The 12,740-nt window shown below is 37.4% G+C and overlaps 2 protein-coding genes across 17 annotated transcripts in view; both read right to left on the bottom strand.

The window, feature by feature from the left end:
• The window catches only part of LRCH3 (leucine rich repeats and calponin homology domain containing 3), a 116,721-nt gene extending 115,005 nt beyond the window's left edge, over positions 1–1,716 (bottom strand). For 14 of the 15 annotated variants that reach the window (XM_057544953.1, XM_057544957.1, XM_057544956.1 and 11 more), the window contains exon 1: positions 1,426–1,716. In XM_057544953.1, coding sequence (XP_057400936.1) covers positions 1,426–1,687 — 262 coding nt within the window. In that variant the 5' untranslated portion in view covers positions 1,688–1,716. The remainder of the gene's footprint in view (positions 1–1,425) is intronic. The other variant, XM_007171646.3, reaches the window with a different exon arrangement.
• Positions 1,717–6,734: 5,018 nt separating this feature from the next.
• The window catches only part of FYTTD1 (forty-two-three domain containing 1), a 35,362-nt gene continuing 29,356 nt past the window's right edge, over positions 6,735–12,740 (bottom strand). For both annotated transcript variants that reach the window (XM_007171623.2, XM_007171622.3), the window contains exons 8-9: positions 10,862–10,988; positions 6,735–9,202 (exon numbers count right to left, since the gene is read on the bottom strand). In XM_007171623.2, coding sequence (XP_007171685.1) covers positions 9,104–9,202; positions 10,862–10,988 — 226 coding nt within the window. In that variant the 3' untranslated portion in view covers positions 6,735–9,103. The remainder of the gene's footprint in view (positions 9,203–10,861; positions 10,989–12,740) is intronic.

Here is a 12,740-nt window from a genome sequence, read left to right as displayed (position 1 = left end):
CACACTGGTCCTAGAACTATTTAAAAGCAGGTAAGACAGTGAGCTAGATAAACTCCTGTAATCAACGTATTCTTTAACTCCACGCTTAATGTACTAATACTGAAATGACTCATGCCCATATGAAATCACTATGCTATCCATCTCCTGACCAGTCATATGCCATACAGCCATCTCCTGAACAGAATCGCGAAATCTGGGGTATGAATGACAATTTTAGATGTTGTCTCTCAGAATACATGCAAAAGGCAAGTGGTTGCTCATATTTACATCAGCAAGAAAATTTAATCTTAATGTCATTCACTAACAAATACAAACTATATTCAGTACAACTGTTTCCAAAAAGAGATTAAACAAATAGGTATTTGATTCCTTCCATTTTACACTAGAGCAAAAGTTTCTTTGGAAAGAATAGTTTCTTGAAGTAGTGTTAACAGTTTTGCTTATCTTTCTAAAATGAGTGAATCATATGTAATACTTAGCAATCTTTAATGAAAGCACAAACATAGGAGAAGTTAACACCTTAGGAAAGGTATATGAAAATAATTACATCATACCACACTATATATAAGGGGATTGACTCTGTTTTTAATCTACTCCCTGAGAAAGCTATGTTTTAAACACAAGAGAAACATATTATGTTGAACACCTCAGTCACCAGACATTGTTCTCTACAACTAAGAAAACCAAATAATACCTCATTTATTTTCTTCTCTGTGTTAAAAAAATATAGATAAGGCAAACTGATGTTTGTTTTTAAAAAGCATTAAGTACAGATACGGTAGGCAACCTATGCATCTTTTCTAAACAGTTTTCTTCCTTCAACTTTCTTTGAGGGGGCCTGAGGAAAGAGGAAAGGAGTGAGAGTCTGAAGGTGGGCTCTCGTTATTTTTTGCAAGTACATTTGGTAAGTCACCTAGACGAAGGGGAGAAAGAAAAGTTAAAGCGTTCGGGTTCACACTAAAAACAACAACTCTTGAAAAACACGCCTGTGCGGGAGTCATGCTTTCCTGACAATGCAGCGACCAATGCGACTCCGATTAAGAGCGCGCTACAAACCTAAATCTTAGTAAAGTCAATCTGGCATCCCCAGTACGAAAGGGCCTGCAAAACCCGGGGCGGAGCAAAGGTCTACCTCAGCAGCGGCACAAGTTAATTTTCTAAGAGAGTAAAACACTCCCCATCAGTCCCCTATGGCCCTCTTTCTCAAGAGACGCTGCTGTCCGCCTCGCCCCAGGCTCGGGGTCTGGTCCGCAGGCCCCAGGGCTGGGTGGGTTGGGGCAGTCGGCTTCTCCCCGGTACCCGGGTCCAGACCAGGAGTAATGGGACCCGTTAACGTAAAGACCCGCGATTCTCCGCATCGGCTGCGGCGGCCTCTGACCGCGCCCCGGGCCTCCTGTTGGCAGGGATACCCCTCACCCCACTCACCCGCCCGGGTGGTGTCCGTCAGGTCGTGGTTGGCCGCTCCCCGGGGAAACTCCCTCAGTTTCCGGCCGCTCAGGCTCAGCACCCCGGTTACCGCCGCCTCCTCCAGCGCTCGGTCGAGGGAGCGGCTCCATGAGCCCGGGCCAGGACCAGGGCCTGCCCCGGAGTTCGGGCCGCAGTTAACAACGGAGAGGTTACCTCCCGACGCTACTGGGCCAGAGTACTCTGCAGCCGTGGCCACAGCGACCAAGCCCGCGGCCGCCATTTCCCAGCCGACAACTCTCTGGCCCGCCGGCTCAGCGCATGCGCGGCCAGATGATGGGTGGGCGGGGAAAGGGGCTTACAGACCCCGGACGGGTCCCTTGATGGGCAGGGCTGCGGTGCCGCCCCGCACATCCAGGCGCTGGCCTCCGCCCACGTGAGGTTTCCAAGGGAAATTAAAACGGAACTCGCAAATCTGGAGCAGCTCCCTACTCTAGGCTCCCAGCAGCCTTTCTAACATGCCTCCACAAAAAAATCTTCCAGACAACGCGTCTCACCAGAATTTCTCTACCTTCCTTCCTCAGCACTGGAGGATTAGAGTAAATATTAAGGCTTAACACCGTTGCTGCCAGAAACTTTGGCAGTGAGAGGAGAAACGTTCGACTTCAGTCATTCTATAAGCCAAATGATCCTAATGGAGACTTGTGGATTTATTAACTATTATTGCCTGAGGGAAAAAGAAGTGTTAACCTGGCCCCAAACTTCATAATTCTCATTGAAAGGGTTGTATAAAGCTTCTTCCTTGTACAAAATAGCTTTATTAAGGAAAATAAAACAAACACCTTAGATAGTATCTGTTCTTTAGGCAAAATTTTATTGTTGAACAAAGCTGGGTGAACGGCATTGAAGTCTAAAATGTTAGTTTGGAACCAAAATTGAGGAAGAGAAAATGATCTGACCATAATCTACATGTGGGAAATATAGAACTGAAGAAATAGTTAAAAAAAAAAATCATTCAGTTACTGAGAAAGTAGAAAATACCACTCCATTTGATTAAAAAATTTCTTTAAATTTTTTGCCGACGCCACGTGTCTTGCAGGATTTTAGCTCCTCTTGATCAGGGATTGAACCCGCACCCTCCACAGTGAAAGAGTGGAGTCCTAACCACTGGACCACCAGGGAATTCCCGCCACTTCATTTTTTTTTTTTTATAAATTTATTTATTTATTTATTTATTTATTTATTTATTTTTGGCTGTGTTGGTTCTTCGTTTCTGTGCGAGGGCTTTCTCTAGTTGCGGCAAGTGGGGGCCACTCTTCATCGCGGTGCGCGGGCCTCTCACTATCGTGGCCTCTCTTGTTGCGGAGCACAGGCTCCAGACGCGCAGGCTCAGTAATTGTGGCTCACGGGCTTAGTTGCTCCGCGGCATGTGGGATCTTCCCAGACCAGGGCTCGAACCCGTGTCCCCTGCATTGGCAGGCAGACTCTCAACCACTGCGCCACCAGGGAAGCCCCCGCCACTTCATTTTAAACCAATTAGACCTCACATATACTGCAACCAGTCTTCAGCATATTGTTTCTTTCACACATTTAAGCCATTCCTGCTAAATGATGTAAATTTCCCCTACAATCAATCAACTAGTATTTTCTGTGGGAAACAGACTGTCAGTTTTTCCTAGATTATTATGTAATTATGAAATCCAGACAAATAAGCCAATTAGAGATTAAAACCACAAAAAGGGCTAAATTGAAGTGGTGGGGATTAGCCATCAGAATTCAGAGAAAAGGAATCTTGTACGTCGAATGAGGTTTTGAAACAAATCTGAAGGAAGGCTGGAAGGTGAGAGTAATACTCTAAATTGAAAGGATCATCAGCATGAATACGTCCAGGTATGATTTATAATGGTTCTTGTGGAGAACACTGCCACAGGCCAAAAAGTTCATGTCAGAGAGCAAAAGAAAATAAGGTGAGAGAGATCCTGTCCATCATTCAAGGTCAACCTCTTCAATGAAACCTTGATTAGCACTTCCCGAACTCCTAAATGGAAGAGACTGTAAAAATGTTTAATCTCGGTGCCAAAGCTGATTAGTATTGGTTGCTCAGAGTTCTGTGAAATTTTTTTTAAAAATTATTTATTTTTGGCTGCATTGGGTCTTTGTTGCTGTGCGCGGGCTTTCTCTAGTTGTGGCGAGCACGGGCTACTCTTTGTTGCCATGTGCAGGCTTCTCATTGCGGTGGCTTCTCTTGTTGTGGAGCTCTAGGCGCACGGGCTTCAGTAGTTGTGGCATGCGGCTCAGCAGTTGTGGCTCACGTGCTCTAGAGCGCAGGCTCAGTAGTTGTGGCGCACAAGCTTAGTTGCTCCGCGGCATGTGGGATCTTCCTGGATCACGGCTTGAACCCGTGTCCCCTGCATTGGCGGGCAGATTCTTAACCACGGCGCCACCAGGGAAGCCCTGTTCTGTGAATTCTTGATACTGTGCTCTAGTTTCTTCAGCGACAAGTTCCACAATCAATGTCTCTTATGAACATGGTCATCCCTGGCAAGTAACATTTATCCAATGCATGAGTTGGTTTTTGTTATTCTGGACTCCTAAAATTGTTCTTTTACTCTTAGACTTTAAGCTATTTAAAGAGCAGGTCCTCATTTTATATTTTTTAGAGCTATTTCAACCGCATAATTAAAAGCATAACCATATATTCCATATTAATGTTACAATGCTATAGAAAGTTGCCAGATATTTAAAATGCACAGATGTCATCTATATTTGATTACCTATTACCTTCCACATTTACACCAAATTCTTCTGACAAATTCTCTATAATATGGCCTCATTCTTCCTAACTACCTGCACATCTCATTATAATTACAACATACCATGCTAATCCTGGTCTCTGAACTTCTGACCAAGTTTATAGACTGATGTTACTTTGTCTAGCCAACTAGATTTTAAGGTCCTTAATATGTTAAACTCTATAATTATCTTCCATATCCTAGGCTGAGTATATCAATAGGAGTTTATGTGCTAATACAGCAGAGGAGGTTAGGAGAAAAAAGAATTATAATTTTTGAGAACAGGGTCTCATTAAGGCCAAAGTATCTGTAGACATTAAGTCTGTAGATATTTGAAGGCCAAAACAGAGGCCTGTGGATACAAGAAAAATGAAGATGCTATATATACACTATTATCAATATATGAGAACCAGTCCTACATAAAGAAAGGCTGGAAGAAAAGATAGATCAAGAAGTTAATTTTGAGCCTTCTAAGGATTCGTAGTTTCATCTACAAAATAAAGGTAGAATATGAGGGAATTCTCATCCTACTCCCTCAATATTCTACATAAAGCAAGGGACAAGATCATCTTGTGAGAATGAGGTATAGGAAATGGAGTCATTGTAGGGAATTCACCAAAGAGTCTAGTGATGAATAAAAGAAGTGATGAGAAACAGTTGCAAAAGGGCTGTGAGGAAAAGGGATACAAGGATTTATAACTTATTCCACTACTGCTCTGTGGTCTGGAAGCAGGAGATGAAAAAATAGGCAATGGGGGTTACTGAATGTTAGGAATAATATAGAGAACTTCCCTGCTTCTTCCTGTGTATTTTACAGGCTGGAAGTTTACTCATTGAACACTAGGGACAAAAGTTTCACTCCAATCTCGGTAACTCTCTCCAGCTCTGCGTTTCCCATCATGCAGAAATAAAGTCCTTTCCCTGCTTTCACTCACTAGAAATATATTATGGCTACTCCTTTAAGATTCCACTTTATAAACTCAAAGCAGTAGGATTAAAATCTTGGCCAATCCCATTCTCTTCAAATATAAAACACAGAAACTGGTTTGTTGAATATATTCAATAAATGTTTGGTCTTACCCTTTCTGACTCCTTTAATAAGAATCACTAATAATTGACTTTTTAAAACTTTATACAAGAAAATTTAGACAATGTGATTTTCTTCTTAGAGGAAAACAGAAGTGGAAGTAGAAATTAAACACATACACACTAGGGAAACAGTTTTCCTATTCATCTTTAAACAATGGTAAACCTCATCCAAATACATTGAGAAAAAGGAATTTCAGTTCCAGAATGGTATCACATTTCCTTGTTTTATCAAGCTTTTAGTTGAATAGATTTCAGATAGAAAGTAAACTGTAATAGCAGGGAAAAAAAGAAAACATTCGAAGTCAACAATTTATAAACAAATCTTTAAATCCCTATTAATGGTCTGCAATAGTCCAAAATTCTTGTTGTAAATGCTTTGGGTTTTTTGTTATCATTTCTAAAAAGGGGCTAACTCCAAATTGATTATGCAAAAAGAACTTGCTTTTAAGGAAAGCTTAAATCACATGCTTCATTTTTTTTTACAGTGGCAAAAAACAAGTAATCATGTAATTCTGATGAAACTTAGAAGGTAGACTGATAAGAAATGAAGGAATCATTTTCTGCCCTAATACTGCCTGCATTCAGAATGTATGGTATTCATTCTCTGTAGTGCAAAGTCAGCTATTTCCTCTCCTCTTATCTCCTTAGAGTAATATAAATCAGAACAAAAGTTACCCTGACACTGTGTATGCTGTGTGAATTACAAAGCTATTGACAGCAAAATATGATATACCTATCTATTATAACAAAAAATAACCACTGGGCAATAAAGTCTAAGTTTCTTCGTACTTAGAAGTATTTTATGATTTGCTTATAATTAAAACTGTGGCAAAGTTTATGCCTATTAGAAAAAAATACATAATGTTTGATTAGGAGCACTGGCCTTTTCTAATAGGTCTACCTAACTGGAATACCAAAGTGATGAAATCTCATAATCATCACTGGCAGAGTATATTTACTTACAGTGCTACAAAGGCTAAAGCATGGCTACTACCAATTCTTAGATATCTGACAAGCCACACACAATTCCACTACTTTCTGTGGGTGTTCAATTCACAGGAAGTTTATTATGAACTGATAATTAAAAGATCTGAGCTTAAAAAGTGACTCTACCACACACAAGTCTTGAAAAGTTGGGTCTCACTGAACCAAGATGTAAAAAGAGGGGTTAAGCTGGATGATCTTTAAAGGCTCATTCAGCCTGATATACTGCATTCTAAGTAAATTCGATTCTCTATTCTAACTCCTCCTGGCTACTTCCTGTTGGAGCTATGAATGAAATAGTCAAAAGGTAGTTAGTGGGAGGTCAATATGAGTCTAGATTGATTTACCAATTTAATTGGTAGGTAGCTTTTCAAACCCTAAAAATTATAGTCATTACAAACTTCTTTGTAACACAGAACAACCTAAAAACCACAACTCAATCTTCATAGCTAAGAATAAACCATGTGAGACCTGTAATATTTTATTTGTTAAAAATGAACAGCTTCAGAATAAATCTAAATGCAACTTTTCCAAAAAATGCCAAAAAGTACAGTGTAAAGCATCTCCTCATTAAATATAAACTTTCATTTTGTGATGCACTGCATCAATGTTTTGGATACACCTTGATGCAAAGGGAAATTTAAGTTGCATCCTGTTAAAAAACAAAAAAACAAAAAAAAGCTTTAAGAACTGAAAAAGGATAATTATAACCACATTCCAAGAAGGGAAAATTTTCCTCCAAAAAAGCATATTCTTTTGTTTATATACAACATGTTAGCACTCAAGAATTTTAATTTGGCTGTAACAAAGGCAAGATTCTGTATTTAAAAAGAAAATGAATTACAGATGCATGAAGAGCAAAAGTTTAATATACCAAAGACACTTTGTTTGATGCACTTAATATCAATATTTGGGGCAATTTTTAAGATTAAAAAAAGGCATTAATAATAGCTCTGTACAATAATATTTAAAATAACAAGAAAACGAAAACATCTTTATACCATATTTTCACAAACTGTTCTAAAGACAGCAAACTCGTGCTCAGTTGTTTTTCCTTTGCTTCAAAATAAGTTACCAGTAATTCTCAACCAGTCTAAAATGTACTGTTCATGGATCGAATCTAAGCATTCATACTTGCAAAAACGTTTTGCAATGAGTCCTCAGCCTATGGAGAGACTAGAGTTTACTTTCAAATTGTATGACTGGCTTCCAATAATCCCTTATCAGTAGACTTACAAGCAAAATACCAGATATTAAGGATCAGATTTAATTCTTTGGTATAAGCAGGAAACTGTTATTGATAGCTTTCCGTGGCTAGCATAAACCAAGTAACCCAAGGGGCATGAGAGACAACAATGAAGTCTAGTATACACCACAAAGCAGGCAGGAGCCATAACTTAACGTTTTGTGTTTTTTTAACAGGGAAAATCAACACTAATAATACACTGTTTGGAAACTAACACCTACTTAGAAGTTTCATCATTATAGCAAACCAAAAAGTTAAGCTTCAAAATGACCAAACTTGTAACATGTAGTCTATTTTGCTGCGTTTTGGCATTATACCCTAACTTATAATTTACAACCATCTAAGGACGTTTAGCACTAGCTTGGCACAACAAACTAACTCCTCCTAACCCTCCAGAGTGTGGGGGGAAAACCCTCTTCTCACCCTAAATGCCTGAACTTTATACAAGAAATCAGAAGCAAAGGTACAAAACAAGGTTATAATGTAACTCTATTATCATTTTGCACTTTTTACCTGGTGACATATACAAGTACATTTTTATTTTTAGAGCTGTATACTGTTTAATTTAGCAAACTTAAAGTTTAACTTTCCTAAAAAGAAGTTTAGGGCTTTATGGCTAATTATACTATCAAAATATCTAAGGGACTCAATCCATTTTAAAAGTATAATTATTCTAAATATCATTTGAAGAATTCTTTGTGGACACTAGACTCAAGACTACACTAAATCCAAACAGTATACCTGTGACCTAGGTTTTAAAGTTTTTCTCCTCAGTTACCTGTCTTCCACCTGCTACTTCCTCTCATGCTTTCTTCATTTCCTAAACACAAATTATCAGATTTTTACACTGGACTTTCCTCCAAGGAGGCTCTATCAGATAACCTTGTAAACACCCATTCATAGCTTTCAAACACTAAAAAGACTAACATTTTAAACTAAGCCTATGCCTAGAGTCACATTTCTTGTTAAAAGTTCAGCATTAAGGATTTACTTAATCCTTAATTTACTTAATCCTTAAACTCTGGAGGATTAACCTAACGTTATTTGAAAAATGAACCAAGTTTAGATATTCCCATAAATCTTAAACCCCCAAACTGGAATTCTAATAATTTTTTTATATCCCTAATGAAGAAAAGTCAATTGCACTTATTACATCAACACTATTAAAGAATAAGTGACAGCAACAAAGGGACCTACTTCAAATCTTGAAGACCAAGATTTACCATGGCAAAGTGTAAAAAACTGGGCAAAGGCGATGAGATCCTAAGTACCACTATCATAAAAATAATCAATTTCTATCTTTCCGCCTTCTTTCTGCTGCATGAGAAACCAAAGAAGTCAAATAGAGAATTGTTCTGTCTGGGCCAACCATGAAATCTTTAAGAACATATAGGTATAGTCTCTGTTATTCTTTCAGGGCATTATTTATACATGTTAAAAAAAAAAAACCAACTTCAAAAATAAAAAATAAGAGTTATTTAGCCTTGTGAATATTTTGAAATAAAGTTTCTTGAATTTCTGTGATGAACTCTTCAAAGAATTCGATTTTTAAAAGAGTCATCACTCCAAAGTCCCTTTGACATGGGACCTATCCCACAGTTACAAAGCGGCTTCCTCCTTTGTTGAAAGTGAGAGTGGCTCTTTGTTCCTTCAGGATCCCAAATCGCTCATTCAAAGTCATCCCTGTCTAGAGAAAACGAAACAAAACAAAAATTAACAACTTGACTGTAAGCCACATTTGCTTTGGAACAATAATGTGATCATAATGGTGATTCATAGTAAAAACAGCTAACATTTCCTGAATATTTGTATGTATGAACTCCTTTAATTCTAACAAACACCATACGAAATAGGTGAATTTAGTGAAGTTTAGAGAAGTTAGTTAAGTTGCCTACTTGCAGCTTTAGTATTGAAACTGACTCAGAAACCCTATCTCCTAACCATTATAATATTATGTACTATATAAAACACATATGCTGTAATGCTTACAAATTATATACCCAAAGATTTCTCTATCTGAATTATTTTTAGGGTCTGCAAACACTGCCACCAACTCTAGTGATACCTCTGATAAAAGTTATTTAGATTTGTGAATATTTTGAAACAAATTTTCTTGAATTTCTGAGTTCATTACAGATATTTAAATCAAATTCAAATCAAAATCTGGTTTTGATTAATAGCAGAAAAAGCACCCCAATTATACTTCATTTCTGAAAGAAAAGTAACAAGTGACAAAATAAAATAAAAATCAGCAAAATTAATTTGGTTGAATTTCCTTCCATACAGAAATTCTTACCTTCAGTTCCAGATTCTTATGTCAATGGACACACACACAAAATTTGACAAAATGCAACAAATAAAAATTCTCAGCAAATTACAAATAGAAGGGAACTTCCTCAATCTGATAAAAACAACCTACTGCTAACATCATGCTTAATGGTGAAAAACTTAATGCTTTCTCCTCAAGCCTGGGAACAAGGCAAGCAAACGTGCTCTCAACACAGAACTGAAGGTCCTAGCCATTATAATACAGAAGAAAAAGAAAAGGTTTAAAGATTGGAAAGAAACTCTAAAATCCTAAGTAATCTATAAAATTACTAAAAGTAGTAAGTGAATTTTAGCAAGATTACAAGATACAAGGTTAATACAAAAACTGTCAAAACCATGGTGAGATATACCACTTCACCTGCATCTGAATGTCTAAAATCAAACGACAGATAATAACCAATGTTGGCAAGGACATGGAAATATTTAGAACCCTCTTACATGCTGGTAGGAATGGTTCTGCAGCTACTTCTCCAGAAAACAATCTGGTACTTCCTCAAAGGTTAAACACAGAATTACAATATGAACTAGCAATCCACTCTTAGGTATTTACCAAGGAGAAATAAAAACATATACTCATATACAAACACACAAATGTATGTGAATGTACAGGTTTTTGTGTGAGCATATGTACATGAATGTTCAGAGGAGCATTATTCACAGTAGACAAAGAATGGAAACAATCCAAATGTCCATCAACTGATAAATAAAATATAGTATATACATATGGTAGAATGTTATTCAACAATAAAAAAAAAACCCTGATATTCATTATGGATAAACCATGAAAACACTATGCTAACTGAAAGAAGCCCATCACAAAAGTTCACATATTATATGATCCCATTCACATGAAATGTCCGAAATAGGCAAATCCAGAGACAGAAAATAGATAGACCAGTGGTTTCCTGGGGTTGAGGAGCATTAGGACATCCTATTTAATTCATTATACAACATTTGTTTTGTTAATTAAAATGTTTTCAGTGAACAGCCCAGAGAAATACAGGGAAAAAAAATTTACCTGTTTTCCAACACTATTTATGTCAAATTGAAGGGGGACACCTTTAGGAACTTTCTTTACATCAGATTGCTCCCGTTTTGTCAAGAATGAGGGCACAGCAGTACGAGTTAATCGTGGTTTCTGAGTTCTACCAGAAAAAAATTAAAAAGAGACCAGTTTAACAATCAAAAGAAGAAAAATAAATCATTTTGTACATAAGACATCTTGACTTGTGCACATGTTCAAATGTATGAAGGCTACTTTATTTACATTCTCAAAAGAAAAAAAAACCCCAAAAAACCGGTTCTTTTTATTTTTTAAAGTATAGTTATTTACAATATTGTGTTAGTTTCGGGTGTAGAGCACAGTGATTCAGTATTTGCAGATTATATTCCATTATAGGTTGTTACAAGATAATGGGTATAATTCCCTGTGCTACACAGTAAATCCTCATTGCTTATCTATTTAATATATAGTAATTTGTACATTAATCCCAAACACCTAATTTGTTCCTTCTCCCTTCCCTCTCCCGTTCTGAGTCTGTTTCTGCATTGCATATACATTCATTTGTATTATTTTTTTATAATAGATTCCACATATAAGTGATATCATAGAGTATTTGTCTTTCTCTGACTTATTTCACTAAGCATAACATTCTCTAGGTCCATCCAGGTTGCTGCAAATAACAGTATTTCATTATTTTTTATGGCTAATATTCCATTGTATACATATATACATACATACATGTACGTATACATACATACATACATGTATGTATACATATATACATACATACATGTGTGTGTGTATATATATATATATATATATACACACACCACATCTTCTTTATCCATTCATCTCTTGATGGATACTTAGGTTGCTTCCATGTCTTGACTACTGTAAATAGTGCTGTTATGAACATTGGGATGCACATTATCTTTTTGATTTAGTGTTTTCATTTTTTCCAGCTATCTACCCAGGAGTGGAACTGCTGGATATGGTAGTTCTATTTTTAGTTTAGTTTTTTTTTTTTTTTTTTAATTTATTTTATTTTTGGCTGCATCGGGTCTTAGTTGCAGCATGTGGGATCTTCACCGCGGCACACGGGATCTTTTGCTGCAGTGTGTGGGCTTCTCTCTCTAGTTGTGGTGCATGGGCTCCAGAGTGGGTGGGCTTTCTAGTTGCGGCTCGCGGGCTCTCTAGTCGTGGCTCACGTGCTCAATAGTTGCAGTGTGCTCGGGCTTAGCTGCCCCACAGCATGTGGGATCTTAGTTCCCTGACCAGGGATCAAACCCACGTCCCCTGCAATTGGAAGGCAGATTCTTAACCATGGGCCCACCAGGGAAGTACCTATTTTTAGTTTTTAAGAAACCTCTATACTGTTTTCCACAGTGGATGCACCAATTTACATTCTCACCAACAGTATCACAACGGTTTCCTTTTCTCCACATCCTCTCCGACATTTGTTATTTGTAGACTTTTTGATGACAGCCATTCTGACAGGTGAAGTGATACCTCATTGTAGTTCTGATTTGCATTTTTAGCACTCTTGAGCATCTTTTCATATGCCTGTTAGCCATCTGTATGCCTTCTTTGGAAAAATGTCTATGCAGGTTTTCTGCCCACCTTTTGACTGGATTGTTTGTTTTCTTGATATTGAGTTGTATGAACTGTTTGTATATTTTGGATATTAACCTGTTGTCAGTCACATCATTTGCAAATATTTTCTTGCATTCTGTAGGTTGTCTTTTGATTTTGTTGATGGCTTCCTTTGCTGTGCAAAAGCTTTTAAGTTTAATTAGGTCCCATTTGTTTATTTTTGTTCTTATTTCTTTGGGCTTGCAAGACTGATCCAAGAAAATACTGCTATGATTTATGTCAGGGTGTTTTCCCTTTTTTC

This window comes from Balaenoptera acutorostrata, chromosome 4, assembly GCF_949987535.1.
Source record: "Balaenoptera acutorostrata chromosome 4, mBalAcu1.1, whole genome shotgun sequence".
Classification (NCBI taxonomy): domain Eukaryota; kingdom Metazoa; phylum Chordata; class Mammalia; order Artiodactyla; family Balaenopteridae; genus Balaenoptera; species Balaenoptera acutorostrata.
This window is presented reverse-complemented; position numbering and strand designations above follow the sequence as displayed.